Below are 27,956 nucleotides of genomic sequence, written 5' to 3' on the forward strand. Positions count from 1 at the left end.
TGCACATCCTCTGAGACAAGTGATTTAGTGTGTGTTCAGATCTTTCAAGTACACCTTTATCTGTTCTTTGTTAAAAATCTTTTATACGGGGTTTTCCTAACTTAACTGTTCAGACATCTTTTAAAAATCTGCCCTCTGCATGAAAAATGTAAAAGTTTAAATTTCTTATTTTATCTCTCTCCTGACATTAGTTGTTTTGTCGACAGCCTTATTCCTCTTAATGATTTTTTACACATTCTAAACAATGTAAAATCTTGTTTTACAAGCAAAGTATTTACTGATTAATAAATGACATTTAAACTAACATATAAATAGAACTCACTACTGTAAAGAGGCACTCTCAATTTAATTGTAGCCCAAAGTGCATACGTTATAAATAGATTTCATAAAATTTAAGGTGTATGTGAATATTTTGACCACTTAAAAAAAGAATTCTGATGGGGGGGTGGGGGAATTAAAGCATCCCTGCGGTGGTAGGGTAGTTGACATCCACATGTTACAGTATTAATAACTTTATGCTCAAAACATTTAATTGTTAAAACTGACCAAATCTAATTTTTTCAAGGTGAGAAAAATGCAAACAGTGAACAATATAAATAAGTATTTTTTTAATTCTCAAATGTTAGTATCTAAAGTGTTAGTAAAATAATGAAGTTTGATTGCAACTGAGACACTGGAAACTTGAAGTATAGTCAGTATGTATCTTTTTTTTAAAATTACTTTCAGGTACTAAACCTGCTCCTGAACTTTCCCTGCTGATTGGTATAGTTCTTGAAGTCAGATCTTCCTGTTTGCTTGCTTGTTTTTTGTTTGGTTGTTTGGTTGTTTTTTAAATGTGGTCTCATTACTATGTGAAAAAAATGGGGAGAATATAACTCAGCTATGTTGGCGAAATGGTGAAAATATACACAAGGTGCTGGCAAATGCATTTTTGTCTTCTACTCTCCAAATTGTAATAGTTAAAAAAAAACCCAGAAGTTATATTTTTTAAGTGCCCTTTAACATTGTATTTAAAAGAGCAGGGCAGTAGAAGTCAGAATATCTGGGGACCATTCGCAGCACTGCACTAACTTCTTCTGGTTTATGAGCAAGTGAATCATAAACATCTCTGTGGGTCAGTTTCCTCATTTGTAAAAATTGTATAATGCTAACCTACCGTAAGAGGCTGTTGCGAGGCTCAGATAGTATTCAGAAAGTGCCTCACCTCAAAGCTATATCTTACATGTATTTATAGGCTTAATTTCTCTTATGTGGCTTCTGGTTGATATACATGTGATCTAGAGATAATACAAAGAGTAGATTTGCTACCTAGGGCCACTCAAGGGGGAGCAGCAGGCTAAATGATATTTATACAATGTCAGATGTAAATATGACTATACTTTAAAAATAAAAAGGGGTGGGGGGAAGGGTCCTACTATTTAAATGACTGGCATACTTGGCCTGGAGCTTGAAGTTCTTTGTTTAACTTCAGAACAGCTATGGGCAGGCCTAGTGCAGGCTTCCCCCATTCTGCCCTTTCCCTCAACTTTGACGTGGCGAGAACCCCTGTACCAGGGAGAGGGATCCCTTGCTTTCTAGCCCTGTTTACTTTCTTGGCCTTTTCAATGCAGCTCGCTAGTGCGGGGGTGGGTAGGGGAGGAGTGGACACTATCCATTGCAAGAAGGCCACAGACCTACCCTTGAATGAGAATGGGTAAGTTACTATAAAACAGGGGCCTGCAGGAGCGAAAGGGGGTGTCCGGTAAGGGGGAGGCCTGGTCGGAGCATTGGGGGAGGCTGATAGCTATAGGGCAAGGGTGTGGAGGGAGGACAGCTCACCGCAGCGCCTGTGCTCAAGCTCCTCCTTGTCTGCAATGCTCCGATCTTCTCGCTAGGGGCCGCTGCGTTCAGGTGGTTCCTCCTCGTGCAGGCGGCGCCCCCGTCGTTGTCCCTGCCCGGCCTGAAGCCGGTAGTAGGTGGTCTTGCAAGATGGCGGCGCCCAGGCGGCTCCTGCTGGCGCTGGTGAGTGGCGTTTCCGGGCCGCGGCGCTGCCGCCGCTACCGCCGGGCGGGGCTGGTGGAAGCGGGCGGCGCCACGCGGAGCCTGTGCGCGGGCGGCCCCCTGAGAGAGGCGGCGCCCGGAGCGGAGCCGGAGCCGGGAGCGGACGGAGCGGGAGAAGCCGGCGCAATGGTGAAGGGTGAGCTGAAGCCTCTTCCCCCCGCCTGGGCCGGCGGATCTTCCTCCAGGCGGGGGTGGCAGGGCGACAAAGGCAAAGGCCCCGCTTCCGCCATAGAGGGGCCGGGGGGGGCAGATTCCGTCCCCCAGGGAATTGGGGTGGGGGGAGAGCGAGGCCCCCTTTCCCCAGCGCCGCCCACGCCCCGGCTCCCTGCGCTCGTCGGCCGCCCGGCCGGCTTCTGCCCGCCTTGAGGGCGGGTAGGCCCCGGCGACGGCCCGCGCGGCCCCGGCGCGGGAGCCCAGACCTCTCCCGGGAAGGGATGGGGTGGACGGGACAGGGCGCCCGCCGCCATCTGAGGGGCTCGGGGGCCCGGCGGCTGGCGAACAAGCGCAGGGGGGAGCTGGTGCTCCGTGTGCTCAGTGCGGAGAGACTCGTGGGGCCTCGGGTGACCCTGCCGGGCAGGGATTCCTGGCTGGAGTCTGGAGCACGGGAGACGAGCGGGTGCGTGGGCCGTCCCGTCCCTCTCCTACTGCTGCTTGCCCAGGTGAAGTGGCTGACGGCGGTGCTTTTTCCTAGGGCCCCTTCTCTTCTCCCAGTGTGGTCCCTACACGGGTGTGAAACTGCTGGTGCTGATCAGCAACGAGTCCTGGGCCTGGCTACTTGGATAACTGTGGAGCAGCTGCATGTTGGGGAGGGGAGGGTGGTTTCTGAAGCCTACCTTTAATAACGAATAGGATGGGTCTGGGCTTCCTGAATGTGAATCTCTCAGTATTATGAACTTTCATTCTGTTCTCAGCCTCTGATTTACAAATAGGGTGGATTGGATGCTCAGGAGAGTGGTGAAGGGTTCCATATCCTTTTACCTCAAGGTCACTTGTTTTGTGGGCAGATGACTTCAGTCTGTAGAGCTGGCAGGCTGGCACCTTTGACCAGCTAATGTCTCTGTCCTAACCAAATGAAATGTAAAAAGTAAGCTGGATGTTAAAAGTTCCCGTTTACCAGAAATTCCTTTGTGTAACAACTTCCATAAATTACATATGGGAAGCTGTTTGTTAGAGCCTGCTGGGCATTCCTCTCTGCATATCATCCTTCAGTGTGTAGCAGACATTCACTTGAGTTACAGTTTGTTTCCCTCTTAATGTCCTTATCCTATTCAGGGCTGACTTAATTGTGCACTTAGAACCTCACACATTTTTAAAAAAGCTTTTACACCTTTCAATTATCTAGTTCAAATCTTGCATACGCTTTTTAAAAAGGTTGTGTCTTTTTCAAGGATGTTTGCAAACATACTAATAAGCCATGACCGGCTTACTACAGGCATGATATTAAGCTACTAGTGCATAGATGCTTTGTGAGGTATACTGCCAAAGGCTGAGAGCCTTCATCTACCCAAGAAGTGCCCTGGAAGGCTTATTGCTGTCATATGATGGTTTACCTGTACATTCAATTTTTTTTTAAATTTCCTGTGTGTTTTGGGCAGGGCCGGCTCCAGGCACCGGCGTTTCAAGCAGGTGCTTGGGGCCGCCGTCAGAAAGGGGCGGCAGAGTTTCCACGGCGGAGGCAATTCGGCAGCAGCTTTTCTCTCTCTCCTGCCGGTCCGTGGCAGCAATTCGGCAGTGACAGTTTTTTTCACTGCTTGGGACAGCGAAACTGCTAGAGCCGGCCCTGGTTTTGGGTGGACTTCTTTCTGTGAGCTTCCGCTATGGAAATTAGTTCCTACTAAAAGGTTAAGAAAAAATAGTAGGAAAAAATTATATAAATACCTCTATCTCAAATATTTTAATTTTTTTAACTCTTCTTTGTCTCTAATTGGTCACTTACTTCCCTTTCCCCTCAAAAGCTCCGCTATCCTTTTGGTAGCATTTTATGACCTAACAGCTTTCAACTCTTGCATATAAATTGGCCTGTTGAACAGCTACCAATTTGACCTGTTTTCCAGTGAAAATGTTAGAACTCAAATGATCCCCTCCCTTCCCCCACTCCAAACTGCTTCTGAAAGGGTAGTTTGACACACTGGGAAAGGAGACATTTTAAACTCATTTTTTCTCCTTTAGCACCTCATTTCCCTATAGACAACTACTGCCTATTTCATCCATCCCCAGATGCCCTGTCTTTCTGCTTCCCTTAATTTTTCCCAAGTGTCCATTAAACATAATAGGTATAGCTGTCTTTTTGTGTTTTAGTGAGATCTTGGCTGTACACAGTTAGGAGCTGGCATACTCTGTGACATCAAAAAGCCCAACTAGCCAACCAGAAAGCTGCTTGGGTGTTACAGGCAGACTTTGACAGTGATAACAGTGACTCAGATAAAGCTGGAGCAGATTGCTGGAGTCTTTTCATCCTCATTGCCTTGTATTGAGTTCTCCAGTGATAGACTCAGAGCACGTGAGGTTGTTTCAGGATGCTCACTGAAAGCATAAAAGGTATGCCTCATTCAACACGTAAGGTGTCTTTAAGGGCTCCCTGAAAGCCTGAGCTCCATCTCAGTGACTATTACTTGAGCCCATAGGGAGCATGAAAGTCACTTTGAGGTATTTCTTATGGAGGCAGGTCCCAAGCCTTCCATTGTCAGATTGATATCTTCAGGCTCAATTTATTCTGGTATCTTGGCACTGACACCTGGTGAAACCACTACAGATACACCAGACCCTCGCTAGAACGCGGGATTTGGGATCCTTGCATGGTACCGCATTATAGCGGGGACCACGTTAAAATGAAGTGCAATTAAAATAATTAAATTTGGGATCCATGGCCACATTATATGTGAATTCGTGCTATATAGACATGTGTTCTAGCGAGGGTCCGGTATATTGAAAATGCATCTCTGATCTGAGATGTTTTCTGGGTCTGTTACTGAAATCCACATGAATTTTGTTTTGCACCAATAAGGAATCTTTTTCTTCCTCTCTGTAGCTACACAGATTTGCCTCACTAGTTGTCGTTTGTGGTTCTCCAGTTTGAGATTATCTACCCTAGTTCTGAGGGTTATTGCTGTCATTCTTAGATTGTAAGCACTTTTGGGGCAGGGTCTGCATGGTCTTTTATTTGTATTGTGCCTACCCTACTGGGTGATGCTGTATTATAAATATTTGTAATGGAGTCCAACCTGAGAACTCTGGTGTGTAGTCCTCTAGCAAGAAAAGTCCTACTGTAATTATCTACATGAGCGGGTGTTGGAGGGCCACAAGCTTTTCATCCTTGCACATGTCTGATGTTTTGGGGGCATTCTCCATCAGGTTTCCTTAATTTTTATGGACCCTATGCATCTTGGTCTTCCTGCATATCTGTTGCTCATTTGCAGCTTCTTTCTGAGGAAGAGGATATGGAGGAAGGTATGAACAGTCAAGATCAACCTAACAGTCTTTTGTTATTCCCCACATGAGAATGTAGGCCATTCAGTCTCTCCACTTAACAATTTTTGGCGTTTCCTGGATTTGCTGGGGCTGATAGCACCTTAGGTGCTATGAATGGGATTTTCAAAAGCACTTGATGTTGGCCTTACTCTGCACCCATTGAAGTCAGTGGTAAAACTCCCACTGTCTTCTAGAATTAGGCCAGTGCTGAGTGCTTTTTATAACCCACCTTGACTTGTCTGCTGTCCAAGAAGGGAAGAGTTTTTCTCTCTTTCTACAGATGTGGCCTGATAGGGACTAAAGACTAAAACCAGCCTCCATTTCATCCATCTTGGGGATGTCAAGTACCAACTCTCTCAACTGGGTTTTGACTGCCTTTTAGCCCATCTGCAATCAGGGCCTCTAGTCTTGACAGTCACAGAGACTGGAGTGATATGTGACATCCGCTACATGGTCCCACTAGAGCAGTTAGCCAGCTGCAATCACAGAAAAGCTTCCTAACTGCTACATAACTGCTTTAAAATCACTGATGGGTACATGGCTGGAAATGTGGTGCACATGGCTTGAAATATTTGATGAGGATGTCATAATGCTCAGTGATGATGCTGAACGCCTTCCTGGAGGCAAAGAGAAAGATTGGTTGGCCTGGAAATGTTTAAATCACCCCTGAACAAGAGTTGGCAGGTCAAAAGTCAATATGCAGAAGTGGGGCTGTTCCAACAACCGAGACACATGACTGCAGCAAAACACAAATTGTGGGACATTTGTTGGTCTGCTGGCTCCTGGAGGAACCATGCACCATGGAAGATCTCACCAAGGCTACAGACTGGGCCCAACACTGGAAAAGTCTATGATAGTGGTGGAAAGACAAGATAAGAAGTCACAGAGAGATACGTCATTCTGCTTTTGGATGAAGGTGCCAAGAAATTCAGTCTGCCAGGGAAGAAACCACACTCGCTGCAACTTGGGAATTCAGGTTTGCATCTTCAAATACTTCTGGTGATGCATGTCTTCTCCACATGAGATTAGACCATTTCAGTTCTGGGGTTGAAGATGTAGGATGATTATTTGGGTGACTCCTTGGGCACGGCACATTCTGTGGCAATGTCAGTAGCTATGAGGCATACGTTGTTGCTCAGCTGGCAGTTCAGATCTTGATCTACAAGCCAAAATGGAGGATTTTGCCATTTGGAGGAACCATTCTCCTTTGCTCCCAGGTGGATTAAACACTGAAGTTGACTACAAATCCATCTCAAAATCCTTGGTGTCGTTATATAAACACGTCTATTCTTCGTAGATACCTGTGACAAGGTCCTCCTCATCCTTTGCTCCTTATCACAGATTTCCTCAAAGGAGTCCTGTTTCTCAAAGCAGAGGCAATCATAGACCTAAAATACATGTTCTTGCTGATGGCAGTCCATGTAACTCCTCCTCATCTACAAAGTGGGTTTAGTGGGGGTGATTGTGAATTGTTTTTCTCCTTTTTCCCCTAAGAATGGGATTACTGTAGACAGACTATTAGTTTGAGGATCCTTAGAAAAGGTTACCCCATGCCACCTATCAACCCTCCCCTCTCTTCATGGACCCCTGTCATGGGACTCTATTGAGGTGAAGTAGCCTTATTCCTGTTCAAAGTGAGAGAGGAGGTTCTTTTAGAAATAACAGGGATAGGGGTTTATTCATATTATTTTTTCCTAAGAAAAGGCACCATTGAAAATTGTAGCTAACAAAATTGAGCAAGTACATCAGACAGTGATGTTAGCTTTCATTATCCCTTTCCTAATTATACATGATTGGTTTGAGGCATCCTTTTAGCTTGAAAGACCATTTTCTCTCCTTCTCTTCCCCTTCCTGCTCCCCCCCCCACTCAGTCCCCCCAAAATAAGAGCTTAACAGTACAGAGTACTCTGTATGTAGTTCTCTATGGTTCCAGGGGTCTTGACCAGGTAAGTACAGAAGTGGTAACCCATGTAAAACATAGAGGAATCCAGGTCTCTCCTTGTCTGGATTCTGAAAGCACAGCTCTACAAGAACTCAGTTGACCCTACGGACAGCGAGGGCACATTTCCTCTCTCTGGGCTGCAGGTTAAACCTAGAAAATTAGATGGAGTCATAGGGATTGTTCTGGACTCTAGATCAGCATCTTTCTATATGCCAGAGGACAGAATCCAGGATATGGGAGGTCAGTGGTCTCCAAAAGCCTTTCCATATAATATAGTTTTTGTAGCTTCTTATACCTGTATGATACTATTTGCCAGGCTCTACGCGAAAGCCCTGCAGAGTTGGTTAAGGATAGTATATCTGCCACAGTACAACATACAGTCTGTCAGTGATCTCCCAGAAGATTCAGGAGAGAGTCTCTTCTGTGGTGAACAATGTTCAGATATGCCTGCAAATGATACTGTCTGGTCACTTCAGAGGCAACTCATTCAATAAATATTTCTGCCTGTAGAGAAAATGCCTTTATCTATATGCCAGAGGTAGCAGCGAATCAGTTTCTTGACAGATGCTGTCCTCTTGGCTTGGAGTCAGGAGTTCCCATGTGTCTTCCCTCAATATTTCTGCTACCAAGAGCTCTCAGCAAAACTAAACAGCACAGAGTGTGAGTGAGATGAATAGCTCTGATTAGAACAGATCACTTCTTGTTCACAGATCTCCTAGGCTTTGTGTTGGTAGCTGAAAAGCTGGTTCTTTCTCTCGTTATCTGAAATCCCTGACTTTTAGCAACCAGGATTGGAACGTATTGACGAAATGTAACTGACCAGGGGAAATTCAGCAAATCTTTCTGGAGAGTTGTAAACCTTCCATGAAAGAGGCCTGTGCCTTAAAGGTGACCTGTAAAGGTTCATTAAGGGGCCTCTAGAATGACTGGGGATGTTTCTGTTACTGAAATCTGCTAAACTGCTACGTGTGTGCTGCATGAAAATATGACATTACTCATCTTAGCAGCTGGGCTATATGCTCAGCTTGGGTAAGCAGCTCTGCAACCTTTAACCAGTTCTCCTCAGACCCACCTCCTTGGTTGCTGTTAGTGCAAGTTAATCTTGCAAAAGTAGAGGTCTGTGCTGACAAACTCCAAGGAGAGGTCCCATTCCAGTAACTGGTTCTCTGAGCAGATTCAGTACAGATCCCCACTTCCCTTTCCCTCTTCCTTGAGTCCTGCTGCTAAACTTAAATTAAGTGGACAGCAGCTGTGGTGGAGTTAGGGAGCCACAGCTCCTTAAATAACCTCCCATCATGTATCTAGATCCCACAGGGATCTTGAAGGCACTACTTTCTAGAGCCATTGACTTGGCAGTGAGGGGGTATGTGCATCCCAAGTATTTGGATTTGTACTGACAATTTGTGCAAAATGCAGTTATTGCTCAGTAACTTTTCTGCCATTTTACAGTTGGTGTTTGGTTGGAGTTTTGATTTTTTTTGGCGGGGGTGGTTTGTATTTCTCTCAAGTCAATTAAAACAATTACAGGTTTCAGAGTAACAGCCGTGTTAGTCTGTATTCGCAAAAAGAAAAGGAGTACTTGTGGCACCTTAGAGACTAACCAGTTTATTTGAGCATGAGCTGTAGCTCACGAAAGCTCATGCTCAAATAAATTGGTTAGTCTCTAAGGTGCCACAAGTACTCCTTTTCTTTTTAAAACAATTAGTTTCACTTACTTTGTTTCATTTTCTAGCTTCAGGGGCTAGTCCAGTGCCACAGTATTTAGGTTCTGAACACTTCAAGGGAATGTTTGTATCCAAAGAAATGGATTTCAAATAGATTTTTTTTTTTTAATCGTGGAAATGTTTTCATTCATCTCAAAGCTTATAAACCTTGTTTGTACAACATAAAGTGTTTCTAGATTGGCTTTCATGGTGTGTCCTTGAGTCACTAAACCAAAAGTTCTAACCATGAGGCAATCTGAATAGAATATTTTCAGGCTTTTTGAAAGTGGAATGAGTAAACATAGCTGCCTGACTTCTCCTGAAATCCAGACCAGAATAGCTGTTGGTGTGTTGGTAATGGAGTGTCCTCCAGTGAGAGCCCAGGGTACTTCAGGGTTTCTGAATTCTGTTCCACTGACACCTTGCAACACCATGGGCAAAGCACTTTCTGCTTCCAGTTCCACATCTGTAAAACAGGCATAATTTTAGACCTTAAAGCACTTCAGTGAGATAAGAGTTTATAACATGCTCCAGCTCCTTTGAACAGGACTATACGAGTATTAAAATGGCATTCTTTTTCCATTGTTCTTTCAGATTCCAGAGACTTGTTGAAGGAATTTCCACAGCCAAAAAACTTGCTCAACAGTGTGATTGGAAGAGCCCTGGGGATCTCCCATGCAAGAGACAAACTGGTGTATATCCACACTAACGGGCCAAGAAAAAAGGTAATTCCATTATTAACCTCTGACTGTGGGAGATGCGCTTGTATGTGTAGGTGGCAAAGGGCCAGGAATACTCAGAGTTGTAAGTGATTTTTAATACACACGTCTGAAGCGCTATTGCAGTTCTTAATGGCTTATTGCATAGTAGTATGTGTTTCAAATGTACTCCCCCTTCCAACTGTTCTTCATCTTGGCACATTTAATATGCATATAAAAACCCAGTCTCCATCTCTAACCCTCCCTCTTTGTGGAAGGATGGTTATTTGACATAACTAGTTAGCTGTAGTTTTGTCACTGTCCTATTATGTGATTGTGGGCAAGTCACTTCACTTCACTGTCACATCTGTAAAAAGCAGCTAAATGAAAAGCCCTTTGAGATCCTCTACTGAAAAGTACTAGCTGAAAATAAGAGCCTCTTAGTGATATTTATTAAACCTTTCTCTTGCCTGGCATTCAGAGAGAGCACCCAAGTACTAGGAGGAGAGAGGGCTTGGATTCTGCACACTCTCATATTTCACTGCTTTTCTTTCCTTTTCAGAAAGTCACTCTGCACATAAAATGGCCTAAGAATGTGGAAGTGGAAGGCTATGGGACCAAAAAGATCGATGCTGAGAGGCAGGCTGCAGCTGCTGCATGCCAGCTCTTCAAGGTGAGCTGTTGTTCCTCTCCTCTCCCCGCCCCCACGACATCTCTGCCAAGAGTCAGGAAGAGGCCTCTGAACTTGCTGGCCTACCTTAATGGCTGTTAATGACCTCTGACTTATTTAAAGCTCTTTCCTCCTCCGTTTTCTCAGTTGTTTTGTCTTCTAGTCAGGAATGGGGGCAGCCCCACTGGGCTTAGGGCAAGTGGCTGGATGCGACTGAGCTTGCACACCCACTTACTCCCATGGCCAAGCAAGTAGGCTGTCTGAACACATTAACAGCCTTGAGTTACTTCTGGTCTTTGTTCTCCATTATGTCCTTTGTTGTCCTCAATCTCCAAACAAAGCTCATCACTCTTGGGAGAGATGGGTGCACCTAATGCTGTTCCTGTGTGCCTGCCTCACTGTCGGACAATATAAAGTTATACTGGGAGCTGTTTGGGAGGGAGCACGGTCTAGTGGCTAGAGAACCACCCTGGAAGGCAGGGTTTTAAATGCTAGTCCCAGCCCTGCAATTGATTTTGCTGTGACCATGAGCGAGTTGCATCACCTCTCTGTTCTTTTGTTTCCTTGTCTGTAAAACGGAGACAATACTGACCTATGTGCTATTAAGCAACCTAAATACAGGGGTCGCTGCAGCTCCCCCCTAGAATTTAAATCTAATTGCATCCAAAAATTAAAAGAACAATATGGTTGCAAAGCCAGGCACTCAAAGGTTAGGAAATGACAGAATTAAGGTTGCCTGTGCAACCCTTAATTTGGCCCCTTTATGCATATGCATTATGATGCGGTCTTTAATTACATCATCACAGACTCTTTTTCCACAGGATCCCTGCCTCATTCAGTGCACAGGGTGGATGGTGCTCATTGGATGAGTAGCTATGGAATATTTTGTTTTATCATTATTGTTCAGTGTGTGGCCCTAGACCTTACTTACTGTGCATTCTGAAAGCACAGAAACTATGAAAAGCTAAATCTTCTCAATGAAATTGTTGTAAGAATTTTTTTTATCATGGGGGGGAGAGGGGAGAGATATTTTACCTCAGCTGCGTTCTCAGAAGCAGCGGAACCATTTTTGCTGAAATTTTTCAAAACAGTTCAGCTCAGCCCAATGCATGCATTTGGCACAGAAAATTTCAGCCTGAATGGTTAGTTTAGCAGAGCTTTATGCAACTGAAAACAAGGGTTTTATAATAGGAAGCTTTGGGCAACTTTATCTAAAGGTGGTCATTCCGGTGCTATCCATAATAAATAGCTTGCCGTCCAAATAAACAGATGGTACTATCTGCTTAGGGCCAGGGACTGTCTGTTATATGTGTATGTAGTGTGAGGGGCCCCAAATCAGGGATTTGGATCTCAAGGCTCCACCATAGTACAAAATAACACTGTCCTGTCTAATAGGGGTGTTGTGAGGCTAAATGAATGAATGTTGCCAAAGCTCTTTGAAATGTCACAGTATAGAAAAGCAAGGTGTGTTGTCATGGGTGTCCCTGCACCTGTGTGTGGGCACATAGGCCTAGAATGCAGGTGAGGGATTCTTGCAAATAATAATTACCCAAACAGCAGTTGGGAGCTCTTTGTAGTTCCAGGCTCAGACAAGTTTTGAAGTCTTGTACGTTACAAAACTCAGAAACACAAGCATCTGTCACTCGAATGTAAACGTCTTACTTTCATGAAAGAGGAGGAAGTGAAAAATTACCATCTTCCCTAACAAGAACCCCAGTGGTGTGTTTGGTGGGATGTCCCAAATATTTTTGTTCTTTGAAGTCAAATGTGAAGTTTTTACTGTGTGAATCAACATCCTCTGTTCTGGGAGAGAAAAGAGGAGTCTAGAAAAGTTAGTATAGTCTGTGTTGTGTTGTGTTTGGGGGCGGGGGGGCGTTCAGTGCTTTAAAACACCAAACAGATACTGTCTGCTGTATAACAAACCAGCATGCACTGGCCCAGCCTTTGTAAGCAACAGCATGATACCAAACCACTGTGTGTGATCGGAAGAGAAGTCGGCAAGAAACAGATTTCCCTTTTAAGGAGTGACTATAAATAGGGACAGGCGGAATTTTTTTTTTTAAGGTATGCAAGTGCCTTTTCAGCTTCCTTTCACTCTCCTGGAAACAAGGGATTCATCTCTGCACGTCTCCCTTTGGACCAAGCGTGGTCTCAGTCTGCTTTAGAAGTTGCCAGGTCCTGCTAGCTCCCTACAGCTGTCTAACAGTGTGTGACTCTTTTATTCAGGGCTGGGGGTTGTTAGGGCCCAGGAACGAGCTGTTTGATGCTGCAAAGTACCGAATCCTTGCTGACCAGCTTGGCTGCCCGGAGGACAGGTGGTGCCCCGAAGGCAGATGGCGTTCCAAGTCTGGACCATCTCTGGCTGACTTGTCGACTTGTTGGAGACGGGTGGAACCAGATGACTCCATACAGTCCATGGAGCAAGGCAGGATGCCTAAAGCGATGCGAAGAGAGGAGTTGGAGGAAGGGGAGCTAGAGGAAGGGGAGTTGGAGGAAGGGGAGCTGGAAGAAGACACGATTGATGTTACCGATTACCTATCTATGGCACAGAATGAAGCTCGGACCCCAGCTAGAGACATGAGGTAAAATCATGTTCTGACAAGCTCACTAAAGCAGGGGAGTAGTGAGAAAATGGTCTGTGCACGAGCTGATGTATCCCCAAAGACCTCAAAGTTGACCTCTCGCTGCCCACACCATAGTGAGCACATAGAGCACTTCAGCAGAGTCTGAACATAAAGCTCCTGTGCCAGGCTCCATAAGGATGCTGCGCCATTCCATGGTAGGTCTGCCTGCTTTCATACCTAGGTCAGCACCAGTGGGCGTGGGGTTCTTTTCTGGACTCCTGCTCTTCTGACGGGCGATTTCCCCAGCTTGCTCACTGTCAGCCTCATAGACATGGTGGGGAGCAGTTCTCCTGGCCTGCAGTTTGTCATCTCCAAAAGTCACACTTAAATTTGCCAGTCTTTTTAAACCTACTTTAGGTGGCCCTTGTACATGGTAATGAGATTATTCCCACCCTTACCCCACAGTACCTTGCTTTGTGCTTTTTCATTGTAAGCTCTTCAGATTGCCAGTGCCCTCCAGGAGAAAGACAAGTCAGGACCTCTATTTCAATTTTTTTTAAAGGGAAACAATTTGGGACAAAGGGGGAAATATTTTGAAATGGACTGTGTCTCCTAAAGGAGTAGTAAAAGCCATTCCTGTATTCCAGTTTGCATTGCAACTGTAAATATTTGGGATGACAGTTACTTTCAGTAGAAGCTAGAATTCTGACTTGGAGCTTCCATTGGCTAGAAGGATTGTCTTCGTTCTGAGTTCTGTAACGCAATGTAATGGTACTCTCTACCCAGTTGGCTGCAAACCCTCCATTGCTAATTAACTTCATAATCTCTTTACTCACATTGTATTCTTTAATTACTCAATTTTAGACCATGACAAAGGAGCTGGAGGGGGAAGGGTCTAAGCAAAAATAGAATTAGGGAGAAGAGAGAATAGTTTGTTTTTTACCTACCTGAACTGTTTTACTTTTCGTCTTGCAGGGGAGGGGCCTCTGTTGAAATGACAGATGATAACAATGCCATCAGGGCTCTGACCCAGTTCCCTCTACCCAAAAACCTTCTGGCCCAGGTGATTCAGATTGCAACCTCTTCCTCCACAGTCAAGGTGAGTTGCTGTTAGAATGGCGTCTCCCATCTCCTCTTGTTGGGAATCTGCCTTTCAGCGGCTGGGAAGGATGCGCTGCAGTGATTGAAAGGGTGTAGATTTCAAGGAAGGAGAAGAATTCTTTGGGGTTCTCCAAAGGCTGGCTAGAGAGTGGTGGGCTGAAATTAGGCTGAAGAAGAGGAAAACCTTATTGACAGTGAGACTTGGGGAAGAGTCCCTCAGGAGAAGCAGTGGGAGCATTGTTACTCAAACGAGAAGCTGTTGTTATATGTGGGGTTTGTGTTTTTGCTGGGGTGAATTGTGCTGCAAGCCCCCTTGATTTGTGCAGCCAGCCAGAGCCATATCCCTTATTCTGAGAATTTTGTAATGTTCGTTGATGGTCAAATTTGTCCAGAACTCCACTCCTGCCTACATCTCTGCTCTCCTTCTCCTTCCTCTGCTCACTTCACCTATCTCCTTTCCAGACTTTGTTATGCCCTGCACATGCTGTAAAAAAGTTTGACAAGCTCTCCCCCTTGTATCTTTCACCTTCTAACTCCCTCCTTCTATGAAGTGCTCCACAGAGCAGCCTGTTTGTTATGTCTTATCTTTGTACCCACTGAGCCTTTAGCAGGTGAGCCCTCAGGGGAGGGGTTTAGCACAGGTCACCTCTGACTACATGGATGCTGCTATATAAGCTGCTGGCTTAATGTAAGGGGGAAAGCAGTGCATGTGAAATACCTTGATTTTGGTAAGGTTTTTCACACAGTGTCACATGACGTTCTCATAAGCAATCTAGGGAAACGTGGTCTATATGAAATTACTGTAAGGTGGGTGGATAACTGATTGAATGACTGTACTCACTGGTTTGCTCTCAGACTCAGAGGACATATGTGGTGGGGACCCACATGGTTCTGTCCTGGGTCCAGTACCACTCAATATTTTAATTTAATAACTTGGATAATAGAGTAGAGAATGTGCTTATAAGATTTGCAGATGACATGAAGCTGGGATGGGTTGCAAGCACTTTGGAGGACAGGATTAGTATTCAAAATGACTTTGACAAATTGGAGAATTGGTCTGAAATCAATAAGATGAAGTTCAATAAAGACAAGCGCAAAGTACGTATGCAGTATACTTGTAGCTGAGTTGGTCCCAGGATATTAGAAAGCTTGTCTCTCTCACCAACAGAAGTCGGTCCAGTGAAAGATATCACCTCACCCACCTTGTCTCTCTGAGTGCAAAGTACTTCATTTAGGAAGGAAAAATCAAATGCACAACCACAAACTGGGGAATAACTGGCTTGGTGATAGTACTGCTGAAAAGGATCTGTGGATTATTGTGGATCACAAACTGAATATGAGCCATCAATGTGATGTAGTTGTGAAAAAGGCTAATATAATTCTGGGGTGTATTAAAGGTGTGTTGTACGTAAGACATGGGAAGTAATTTGCCCACTCTACTTGGTACTGGTGAGGCCTCAGCTGGAGAAATGTGTCCAGTTCTGGGTGCCACACTTCGGGAAAGATGTGGACAAATTGGAGAGAGTCCAGTTAAGAGCAACAAAAATGATGCGGCATAGAAAACCTGACCCAGGAGGAAAGGTTAAACGGGGCATGTGTAGTCTTGAAAAAAGATGGCTGAGGGAGGACCTGATAAGTTTTCAAACATGATAAAGGCTGACATAAAGAGGATGGTGATCAACTGTTCTCCATGTCCACTGATGGTAGGACAAGAAGTAATGGGCTTAATCTGTAGTAAGGAAGGTTTAGGTTGGATATTAGGAAAAATTTCTCACTATAAGGATAGTTACGCTCTGCAATAGGCTTTCAAGGCAGGTTGTGGAATCCCCGTCACTGGAGGTTTTTAAGAACAGGTTGGACAAACGCGTGTCAAGGATGGTTTAGGTTTACTTGCTCCCTGTGCTGATGCAGGACCTGGGCTAGACAATCTTTTGAGCTTCCTTCGAGCCCTACTTTTCTATGATCCTATTCCAGAAGGTACTGAGTTAAAATCTTACGTGTAAAAATGCCTTGCTGTTTAGGTAATATAGCCTAGTAAACCTTTCAGAGGCTCCCTCTGAATAAACCAGCCTTTCAGTTGCCTTCCTCTTCCCTCAAAAGCTGCCTGTCTCTATTTCAGGAATTCATGCAGTTCCGTACCGTGGGCACCAAGACTAAGATCTGCAAGCTCACTCTGCGCTGGCCCTGCCCGATGACCTTCGCTGCCAAGGGCCGCCGCAAGGTTGAGGCCGAGAACAAAGCAGCAGCACTGGCCTGCCAGAAATTGAAGGTGAGTAGCATGTGTCTATAGCAAATCTTGATGTGGCTCCTACCACAGCATCCCTTCCATGCAGGCACTATCCAGCCTGCTGTGAAGGAACACTGTTCATACTAGAACTGTCCTATTCTGGGGCGAGGCTGAGCCTCCGAGACTGAAGGCTGCTGATGTTTCTGTGACTCAGTCTGGGTTCCCTGCTGCCACCTAGAGTGGACTCCATGATAAGCCTTGGGTCAGATAATTGTCCTTGTCTCTAGGCTGATACCTTAGGACTCTGTGCAGGGGTACAGCAATGGAGTTGGGAAACAGATTGTGAACCTCCATGGCGCTGATGGGGGTTTTCGCCCGTCAGCAAAGTGATGTATAAGGATCAACCTGCGAGTGGTGGTTCTGTCTTTTCAGCCACCTAGCTGCCTCCAAACAGGGTAGGCTGGCTCCCTGCTCCTTCAGGCGGGTCAGTCTGACCACTCTGTTCTCTTAGCTCTCTGTCATGGATAATTACCTGGCTCCAAAATCAATTGGGAAAGGGCAGGCAGAAAAGACTATTCTGGGTCGGCTACCTACTGAAGTTTGTGGAAATGCCAGTAAGAGGATTAACAGCTCTTGTAAGTGGGTCGTACTGGAAATTACTGCCTATGCTGTTCCTCTGATCTGAATCTTCCTTGGCGAATTTCGCCATTGGCAGTGTTGGTGTCAGGGACAGCCCTGGGCTCCAATGTGTGTATTTCACAACAGGGAAGATTCTGGAGGATTCCCCTGGGTCTCAGCCTCCTGCCCTGGTGAAGGCAGGAATTGTTGGGATTGGGACCTTCCTGGGTAGGGAGACTTGCCCTTCCTTGCACTCCACCTTCCTTTGGGGAAGGGGCTCTCAGTGGCTGTGCATGGAGGAGCTAAGCTAGATGAAAAGCATGGTCCTTGCAGTCAAAGCTAGTCTGGCTCTGAAAATGCTGACTTAATTCTCATCTGTGCTGTGTTCCCTTCCCACCCCCTAGACACTGTTTCATGTGGGGAGATTCCTTGCCTTTTTTACTGTCCCTATTTGTCTCCCTCCTTTCCAGAGCCTTGGGTTAGTGGACAAGAACAACAACCCCCTGAGCCATGCCATGTACAACATGACGTCCCTCAGGGAGCTGGGTGAGAATCAGAGGAGACCCTGCCACATCAAGGTCCCTGAGGCCACCCTGCGTAAGATCGAGGACTACCTGAACCACGTAAGACTTATTCACATACCGTAGGGCCACCTCGGGGCAAAGGTGGCAGCCAGGTTCCCTGTCCCTGAACCAGCCAAGCCACAGGTATCATACGATAGCGTATGAACTCAGCGAGCTAGATTTTGTCAGCTCTGTACTGGGAGAGCTGCTTTGGTAATCCCCAAGCCAGGGATCTCGGGCGTGGGACTGGCTTGTACGCAAATCACTCAGGGTAGCAACCGCTGTCTTAGTGCAGGCTGGCTTAACAAACTATACAGTGATCTCTGCTTCATTTACTTGGTTTACGATGAGCAGCTGCAAGTATTTGTCGATGGCCCTTGGGGATTTTTCTCTCATGGCACTGAATGCATTAAATGTTGGGTGCAATGGTCCTAGAGCAGTAGGTGCTGGTTACACAAGGCACTTCACCAAGAAGTCTCAATTCTCAACCCAGAATCAGGCTGGGAGGCTGCAGTCAGTGGGAGTTGTGCCCACTTCCACTAGGACAGAGGCTGGTCTCTGGTGTGTGAAGAGGTGGGCGGGTGGTTGTGCAGTATCCAATAGATCATGGTACTCTGCAGTCGGGACAGCGTCGGTATCCCAGCCTATTTCTGGGAAGCGCTGTGCTGCTGGAAGTGCCATTGTTTGGGTAAGACGGAGTCCTGAGGTCCTGACTTGTGAGCTCAAAAATGTCCCTAGTCCTTTAAACCTGAATAGGCATGTTCTGGCCAAATCCTGACCTGAGGAACTGCGTTCTGCTCCCTAAAATCCCCCCTGTGCTTTCCCTGGGATCTGAGATTCATTTCTTGCCACAAGCTGTCGTGTTGCTGTGTATAACTGAACAGCAACTGTGTTCCCATGGCCTCTAGGGGTCTAAAGTCAGCTGGCCTGACTTCCTTAGGGGATAGGGTTATTTCACAGCACCTAAAACACTGCTCACGTAAGGCCTGGCGCCTGCCCTGGAGCACTTATCCTATTTCTAACATTGGCTTGCGTGGGGGTGGAAGGCAGGCTGGGTCACCACTACATGATGCTGCGGTTTTTCCCGTTCTGTCTTGGGCACCACATGGAGGGTCAGTTATCAGCGCTCTAAAATCTTTGTTGAAAGGATTGGGTGTCCCAAAAGAGGTTTGAAATGAGGCAAGCGTAGAGGGCTAGCTTAGGGTGGTGTGCCAAGCAGAGGGGGTGGTTTGCGGTTATGTTCTGAGCTGAGTCTTTACAAAATGAGAATTCAGGGGCTGAATTGCCCAAAGTGACATGGCTTGTGCCTTGCTCTAGGCCATGCAGTCAGTGCCAAAACCAGCATCCTGCCTGATGGTCCCCACCTCTGACCCTGCAACATACCCTCCTGGCATTCTGTGTTTTAAGGTGCAGCTTCAGAGTTAAGTGTCTGTCTGTGCCAATTTTCTCCTCCTCCCTCAGTACCCGGTGGACTCGAGGGAATCCAGGCCTCGGATTGCTGACGACATGATGAACCTGAGTAAGGAGTCAGGTGCTATCAGTGATGCCATCACAGGGAAGACGTACACTCCCATGTCAGAAGGGGAGGAAGTGCGCCTTAGCCAGAACCTCCTGGCCCTTTGGAAGAGGAGGGGTTCATCGTGGCCAGAAAGCCATCAGCTGCCTGTGGATCCTCACAAGGACACTATTTTGTCGGCTGTTGAGCAGAATCCTGTGGTGGTAATAGCAGGAGACACTGGCTGTGGGAAAACCACCCGGATCCCTCAGCTGCTGCTGGAGCGTTACATCCTGGAGGGGCGTGGTGCTCGCTGCAATGTGGTGATCACCCAGCCAAGAAGGATCAGCGCCATCTCGGTCGCCCAGCGGGTTGCGCAGGAGCTGGGTCCCAACATGAGGAAGAACGTGGGCTACCAGGTGCGGCTGGAGAGCAAACCACCAGCCCGGGGAGGAGCCCTGCTCTTCTGCACGGTGGGCATCCTCCTACGAAAGCTGCAGGGGAACCCCAGCCTGGAGGGCGTCAGCCATGTGATTGTGGACGAGGTCCATGAGCGGGACGTCAACACCGACTTCCTGCTTATCCTGCTGAAGGGCATTCAGAAGCTCAACCCCGACCTGCGCCTGGTCCTGATGAGTGCCACAGGGGACAACCAGCGCTTCTCGCAGTACTTTGGGGACTGCCCCGTAGTCAAGGTGCCAGGTTTCATGTACCCGGTGAAGGAATATTACCTGGAAGAGATCCTGGCCAAGCTGGGCCGTCACAGACACCGGCACTACGAGGTGAAGGTGAGTATATAGCACACTCTGATTTGTTTCCCTGTCTATGGTACCAACCCCCGGGATGGTTAGCAATGAAAAGAGATTTGGGCTGGGGCTAGTTCCTTCCTGCTGCAATTCTTCTGCACTAGTCCAGTGCTGCTGGGTTTGGGTTGCAAGCTATTGGCAGAGTTTTAATTCCAGCCCAGACCTCCTGAGGTTCCCATTAGGTTTGGTTAGATCCCATTTATAATCTTCATCTAAAATCTGAATCAGATCTCAGACTTCGCTCTAAACAACTTGGCAGTGGCTCCTTTGTAATGAAATGTTAGCTCCCTATGGGTTTGCCTGCACTTGAGTGCTTTGAGATTGAGGAAACTGACCGCCAGCCAATTCGAGTTAGCTAACATAAGTATACAACCTATCCTGAAGGATGATCCCTCACTCTCACAGATCTTGGGAGACAGGCCAGTCTGTGCTTACAGACAGCCCCCTAACCTGAAGCAAATACTCACCAGCAACCACACAGCCAAAACACTAACCCAGGAACCTATCCTTGCAACAAAGCCCGTTGCCAACTGTGCCCACATATCTATTCAGGGGACACCATCATAGGACCTAATCACATCAGCCACACTATCAGAGGCTCGTTCACCTGCACATCTACCAATGTGATATATGCCATCATGTGCCAGCAATGCCCCTCTGCCATGTACATTGGCCAAACTGGACAGTCTCTATGTAAAAGAATAAATGGACACAAATCAGACATCAAGAATTATAACATTCAAAAACCAGTTGGAGAACACTTCAATCTCTCTGGTCACTCAATTACAGACCTAAAAGTTGCAATATTATAACAAAAAAAACTTCAGAACCAGACTCCAATGAGAGACTGCTGAATTGGAATTAATTTGCAAACTGGACACCGTTACATTAGGCTTGAATAAAGACTGGGAGTGGATGGGTCATTACACAAAGTAAAACTATTTCCCCACGTTTATTTTTCCCCCCCCTACTGTTCCTCACATGTTGTTGTCAACTGCTGGAAATGGCCCACCTTGATTATCACTACAAAAGGTTGTTTTTTTTTCCTCTCCTGCTGGTAATAGCTCACCTTACCTGATCACTCTCCTTACAGTGTGTATGGTAACACCCATTGTTTCATGTTCTCTGTGTATATAAATCTCCCCACTGTATCTTCCACTGAATGCATCCAATGAAGTGAGCTGTAGCTCACGAAAGCTTGTGCTCAAATAAATTGGTTAGTCTCTAAGGTGCCACAAGTACTCCTTTTTTTTTTTTTTTGTAAGTATACCTGTAAGTCTGGACACTCCAGAGAAGTTTGAAGCAGGGCACACCGGGTTATGGTTTACTCTGGCCTCTAGTAATAAACACACATGTCTGTGGAGTGTCCAGACTGCAAACTAGTTAGCTAACAGCTCCAGTTAAACAACTGTAGATTACCTACGTGCGTGAATTCTCCTTTTCCTAGTTCTGTCCTTGCACATGCTGCAGCTGGGGCCTATTTTTATGAACTCTGTCCACCTGGAACGCTTCCCTATGTATAGATTCTTCGTAATATTTGATGGCTTCTGGGGTGTATCCAATCACAGCAGGGTCCAGTGCCCGGCCATCTTCACCACTCACACACACTCTCTCTCTCTCTCTCTCTCTCTCAGTGCATTACTCTTTCTGGTTCTGTTATCCTCTTAAAAGACCTTTATCATCCAGTTGCCTGCCCCACTCCTTGGGGGCGCTCTTTCTCACTTGCAAAGAGATGCAAAGAAAAGCCTCGGCCTCCTGCTGCCCAGTTGTTTCACTGATGTCCCATTCTCCTGTAGCACCCGCCTGCCCCAACCAAAAGCCATGATTTAAATGAGCTGGTGGTGACAATATAATCCATAATGCTGATATTTACAAATCCTTGCAAACCTCACAGATGGGGGAAGGGAGGTGGTATCCTCACTGTACAGCAGAGGTGGTGACCAGAATGAGTCTGAGCCTAACTTAAGGCTCCTGGAGTTCATGGCTCGTAGTGCTGTGATCAGACCACTAGCCCACGGCTCTTATTAAAGGTGTTTGCCATCTTAGGGGGATGCTGCGGGGTGTGTAGTACCCCTCTCCCCGCCCATTGGGTCACTGCTGCTACCTCAGTATTTACATATCCTCCTGTGTTTCTTAGCAATCAGACGATGAATGTGTCCTCGACCTTGAGCTGATCACTGACCTTGTGCTCCAGATCGACGCCCACGGAGAGCCAGGTAGGTGCTGCATTACTTTCTCCCTTGCCTGGGGTTTTGGAAGATGGGCAAAGAGCGGGTAGAGCCTGGTCCCTTTGCCAAAGCAGATCAGACTCATAAAATAGGGCTGGCTCCTGCAAGGGGCTGGGCATCCTCTCTTTCTCTGTGGGCACTGAAGGTACTTGGCAAGACCAGCCTTTGGTCCTTGTATTGCCAGGGTCTTGCTGGCTGAGAGCACTGTCTTCTGGGCCCTGGCAGTGGAACAGCCACAAAATTGAGGTCAGCGGTGCCTGAAAGCACCCGTGTGAATGTGTCATCAACCCCTTTGTACTGGATCTGCTCTCTGAGCCCTTTTACCCTCAGGCAGCCCAGGGTAAACCCTATTGCCATTAGTGTGCGGCTGCCATGTGCCTGGGGCTGCTGTGAGCTACAGAGAGACCCCATGTCTGGGATTCACTGAGGCTGCAAGAAGATCTGAAGAGTTTGTCAGCAAAGGATGCAGGCACTGGTAACCTCCGAGTCTGCATACCGTAACAAGAGTGAGCCAAGCAAGTGGATTTGTGTGTAAAGCGTTGCCATATAATAAAAATGGGGTGACATCCCCAAGTCTCTTGAGGTCGCACCAATAGCTATAAATCAGTTGGCATGTCTGTCTCTTGGGGATAAAGTAACCCGCTATACAAATGCACTGTGCAACTTTGCATCCTGTACGGGAGAGTGGTGACCGTACTTTCTTGAGTCTCCTGGAGCGTGCAGCGTGGTGTCTGGACACTGGGTAGAGTGGTGGTCACTGTGTTGGCAAGTAATATTTGACTTGCATGGCATTTTTCAACGTGGAGTATAGGGCTTCAGAGATGGAGACGCACTGTACCACAGAAATGAAGCCACCCCAGGACGGAGTGCAGCAGCTGCATCTGTACCAATGCCCAGGGATCTCATGTTCCCACAGAGCAAACAGGGTCTCTGGTTATTTTTTTAAGGTTGAGCTCCCCCCCAGTAAACGGCATAGAATGCTGCATCTCCCCTGGAAAGATGAAGGCTGGTTTCAAAACCATGCTTTTAGGAAGTCTGGCTGTTTCAAAGCCAATAAGCTCCATTTCCTCTCATGACACTGAGCTGGGATCCCAGGACACCTGGTGCTGATGTCTGTCTCAATGGCAGAATACCCCACGAGTCAGCCAGTGTGAGGGAGTTGATTATACTGTGTCTGAGTGCATGGACAGGCTGTGGCATGTATTAAATCACCCACTACATTCTCCCTCTTGATTTGATTTTGTAACTCCCCAGGGTCCCCAAGCTGGAGGGGTGGCTTACATGTTGCTGTTTGTCTGTGATCTGTATGAGCATGTGTCTGACGGGTTTCAGTGATGATCAGTCCTGATACAGACGTGGTAACCTGTTAGTCTCCTGTTCATGTTTCTGGGTCTAGACAGGGAAATACCTCTGTGCCAGGTCTCCCATACTTCAAGGAGTCCTGGGGAATCTCAGTAAGAGTCATGGTGTCTGTCTGCAGCTTGGAAAAGAGCCCCATGCATCTCTGTGTTGCCCGTTCTGCTCTTGATCCTTCCTAGGTGGGGTCCTCTGCTTCCTTCCTGGCTGGCAGGAGATCAAAGGAGTGCAGCAGCGTCTGCTGGAAACACTCGGCTCTCAGAACAGCCGGTACCTTGTCTTACCAGGTGAGATGGCATTGCCAGGCCTCTGCTCTCTAGTGCTTGGGGGAGAGGGAGAGATGGTTGGGGCTGAAACATGGTATTTAAGTAACACTTCCAGCTGTTGCTGTCTGATGCAGAATCAATTTGGATGCATCAGACACAATGGTAAGCCTGTCATGTAACTCTGCATTTGGGGCAGATTGCCCGGGCCATGCTGACCTGGCTGCTGCTGAGGCCTGTGGGGATTTGAGGGGGACAAACTCACTCCCTGTCTGCCATCATGGAGCCCACCGAATACCATGTTCGCTGTAGCTATGTGCTGAGCTCCTAAATAGTGTAGCAAGGGGAATCTCCACCTATGAATTCCAGGGCTCTTGAATCATCTGCTGTAAGTTGGAGCCAGCACAGAGCTCTGCTGGGGCCAGGGAATTGGGCAGAGTGAGGGCTGGGCGTGTGTGATTCCTAATTCTAGGTGCAGCTTCACACTGCGCATGTAACTTAGTTCTTATCCCAACAGGATATTTTAAAACATTTTTGCAAAATAGTGCTTCATATCTGGTGCCTTCCTACCACATGCCGAATGGCCGAGCTCCATAACCAGGCTGCGGCATGCTGAGATGTGTGAGCAGGGGATGCTCTCTTCTGAAACATACTTGCTTATATCTGGGCCAATTGCTCCACTTACCTGTTGTTCTTTGGGGCCCTCAGCATGCAAGCCCATCTGCTGTCAGGAATTTCCCCAGGTCCCTGAGCCATAAGAGGAAATGTGTGGGTTGGAGTTACAGGCCTTTGGCTGCAGCCCCTGCTGGTCAGGTGGCATTATGTCATAGCTGAGACAGACCCCATCCCCTAATCGGGCCCAGGAGGAAGAGCAGGGCGGGAAAAGTGGAGTCCTCGGGAAAGTCCATGTGTGCTCTGTTCAATCGAGGGCAGTGGTTTTTAACTTCTTTTTTTTTTTTTTTGCCGACCTCTAAAAATTTCAATTGGAGGTACCGACCCTTTTGGAAATCTTAGACATAGTCTGCAGACCCCCTGGGGTCCACAGACCATAGGTCAAAAGCCATTGTTCTATGGTAACGACAACGGATCCCTTGGACATAGTCTGCAGAGCCCCAGTGGTCCGTGGACCACAGGTTGAAAACCACTGTTATTTTTTAGGTCACAGAGTTTGAAATGAACCCTTCCTATCTGCAGCACCTGGAGTATTTTGCCATCTGCTGTTTCATTTTACTGTGCTTGACTCTTCCAAAGTTTGGTTTTGGGATTATTGGCGGATGCAGTGGTGGGTCTGACGAGTAAGCCTGGGAGAACCATTGGTTGGCTAAAAGAAAAGGAGGACTTGTGGCACCTTAGAGACTAACCAATTTATTTGAGCATAAGCTTTCCTGAGCTACAGCTCACTTCATCGGATGCATACCGTGGAAACTGCAGCAGACTTTATATATACACAGAGATCATGAAACAATACCTCCTCCCACCCCACTGTCCTGCTGGTAATAGCTTATCTAAAGTGATCATCAAGTTGGGCCATTTCCAGCACAAATCCTCCACCACCCCCCCCCCCCCCACACACACACACACAAACTCACTCTCCTGCTGGTAATAGCCCATCCAAAGTGACAACTCTCTTCAGAGTCACTTTGGATGGGCTATTACCAGCAGGAGAGTGAGTTTGTGTGTAGGGGGGTGGAGGGTGAGAAGGCCCAACTTGATGATCACTTTAGATAAGCTATTACCAGCAGGACAGTGGGGTGGGAGGAGGTATTGTTTCATGATCTCTGTGTGTATATAATGTCTGCTGCAGTTTCCACGGTATGCATCCGATGAAGTGAGCTGTAGCTCACGAAAGCTTGTGCTCAAATAAATTGGTTAGTCTCTAAGGTGCCACAAGTACTCCTTTTCTTTTTGCGAATACAGACTAACACGGCTGTTACTCTGAAACCATTGGTTGGCTGTTTGCTGTAATGCCAACATTAGAAACAGCTATCTTTGCATGTGATGGCAGTGACTAGCCCCAGCCTCTCACAGGGGGCTGAGAGAAGGTGCCTACGTGAAGGAAGAGCATGAGCAGTACAGAGAGAGCTCTGGAGGGCTGAGTAGACCTGACCTCCTCCCTAACTGGTGCTGGTGGGCAGAGCAGGGCCAGGCTAACTCTGCACTTTCTCATGCCAGTGCACTCCAACATCCCCATGATGGACCAGCAGAACATCTTCCAGCGGCCCCCACCTGGAGTGAGAAAGATCGTCCTGGCTACCAACATTGCTGAGACCTCCATCACCATCAATGACATTGTGCATGTGGTAGACAGCGGCACTCACAAGGAGGAGCGCTATGACCTCAAGACAAAGGTGCTGGCTCTTGTGTGTCCCGTGTGCATTCATGGAACAAGCTGCAGCTGATGCATGATTCTTAAAGCAGCATTTGAGATGTCCCCCGCCTGCTATTAACTCATGGCTTGAATTGCTGGTGCTCATGGCTTGAATTGCTGATTCACTTTGCATGTGATCTCCGCAGAGCAGGGATAATGCCCCCTCCTCTCCTTCCCCCTCATCTCAGAGGCAGGTCAAAAACAAAAGAATTCTTCTCAGGCACAGGTGATGGTGATTGATTGTGCAGGGAGCGTTGGCTGTCTGAGCCACCTCCCTCCCAGTGCACAGCCCACCCCAGTGTGCACCAGGAAACTTACCCCTGAACAAATCCTGTTGTCTGTGTGCCACCCTCAGTGGATCTCCCTGCCTTACAGCCCTCCCTAACAGACTCTCATCAGTCACTTCCTAGTAGCCAAACCAAGCTGGCTGCTGCTCCACCAGTTGGAGCGAGCGCTGTTGAGTAGTGGCATGAGGCAGGCATGCTTCTGCCGCACACTTGGCTCCCAATTGCCCAGACATCAAGAGAGACTGAATAGGATTTAAAGCAGGTTCTTAATCAGCATAGCACTATGCCCAGGTCCACGGGAGCCCCTCTCCCTGGAGTCAGCAGCATTCAGCAAGGCTGAATCAGTGTGCTGGTTCTCAAATGAATTTTTGCTGTGGCCACAACAAATTCACGGTGGCCTCAGTTATAACAGTTAAAATGTACGATTGACAGCCTGGTCCACAAGTCGTGGTGGCCGCACTTGAGAATCACTGAGCTAAAGGATGCTGTTGAATACTGGGGGGTAGCGGGGAGTGTGCAGACTTTGTCCAGCAGATGGCGCCAAGCTTGGCGTTTCCCTTCGGCTCTGCCAGGGATATGAGAGAGAAGGCTGTGAAGAAGGAAGGCAGGTGCTAAGCTTTGCACAGCTGGCTCACGTGCAGATCCGGCTTGTTGGCTGCTGTCATTGGAGCAGGGCAGTACAACGGGGACATGGGTTCCACTGAGACCCGTTTTAAACTGGTGGGAGAGCTTGTGTGTTTATGGCTGCCGTTTGGCAGAGATGTGAAATCAAGGTCCCTTCAGCCCAACTCTGGAGTTTGCCTTAGTGGAAGGTAAAGGTCCCAGGGTTCTTTCCAATGCCCCGTCATAATGCTGGGGGGTGGTGTGTGTCTGAGATGCCAGGGTTTGTATGAAATGTACAAGCAAGGTCCTTGCCCACGCTGTGATCAATTAAGGGTTGTTTTATCTAGCTCTCCCCTCCTCCAAATCCCCGTGTAAGTCTCTACACTTTACATACCTAGCTTCCCCTGTTGCTTGCTGCAACATTCTTCATTGCTGCTCCTGATTAGGTGTTCAACCCTAGAGGCAGTTGCATCTCGGCGGTGGGTACAGTTACTGTGTCTAGTCCCTATAGCAGGTTGCTTGCAAAGCACTTTGCCCCAAAAGCGGTGGGTGTGTGTCACTAACTGGCCCAGGACTGAGGAGAATGGGGAGAGCTTCTGCACACTAGAGAAGCAGCTAGGTCTGAGCTAGGTGATGTGGAAAGCTCTTGGGGCAGGGGTTCCTCAGGTCTCTGGGCTAGAGGGGGAGCTTGGTGAAACAGACTAAATCGCAGCAGGAGCACTTGCCTCTAACGTTCCTCTTCCCCCAGGTCTCCTGCCTGGAAACTGTGTGGGTGTCAAAGTCAAACGTTGTGCAGAGGCGAGGGCGTGCTGGCCGCTGCCAGTCAGGCTTTGCCTATCACCTCTTCCCTCGCAGCCGCCTGGACAAAATGCCCACTTTCCAGGTCCCTGAAATCCTGCGCACTCCCCTGGAGAACCTGGTGGTGCAGGCCAAGATCCACATGCCAGAGAAGACGG

At 47.4% G+C, this 27,956-nt stretch overlaps 1 protein-coding gene across 6 annotated transcripts in view; it reads left to right on the forward strand.

Annotated features, from left to right (window-relative positions):
• The window catches only part of DHX30 (DExH-box helicase 30), a 42,848-nt gene that overhangs the window by 8,027 nt on the left and 6,865 nt on the right, over positions 1-27,956 (forward strand). For 5 of the 6 annotated variants that reach the window (XM_073334945.1, XM_073334946.1, XM_073334943.1 and 2 more), the window contains exons 3-13: positions 9,748-9,878; positions 10,414-10,524; positions 12,748-13,103; positions 14,061-14,184; positions 16,306-16,455; positions 17,502-17,654; positions 19,056-19,877; positions 22,033-22,111; positions 23,662-23,766; positions 25,915-26,090; positions 27,749-27,955. In XM_073334945.1, coding sequence (XP_073191046.1) covers positions 9,748-9,878; positions 10,414-10,524; positions 12,748-13,103; positions 14,061-14,184; positions 16,306-16,455; positions 17,502-17,654; positions 19,056-19,877; positions 22,033-22,111; positions 23,662-23,766; positions 25,915-26,090; positions 27,749-27,955 — 2,414 coding nt within the window. Of the gene's footprint in view, positions 1-1,930; positions 2,177-9,747; positions 9,879-10,413; positions 10,525-12,747; positions 13,104-14,060; positions 14,185-16,305; positions 16,456-17,501; positions 17,655-19,055; positions 19,878-22,032; positions 22,112-23,661; positions 23,767-25,914; positions 26,091-27,748; position 27,956 lie in introns of those variants that run through there. The other variant, XM_073334948.1, reaches the window with a different exon arrangement.

The sequence above is a fragment of the Lepidochelys kempii genome, chromosome 2, assembly GCF_965140265.1.
Source record: "Lepidochelys kempii isolate rLepKem1 chromosome 2, rLepKem1.hap2, whole genome shotgun sequence".
NCBI classification, from domain to species: Eukaryota; Metazoa; Chordata; order Testudines; family Cheloniidae; genus Lepidochelys; species Lepidochelys kempii.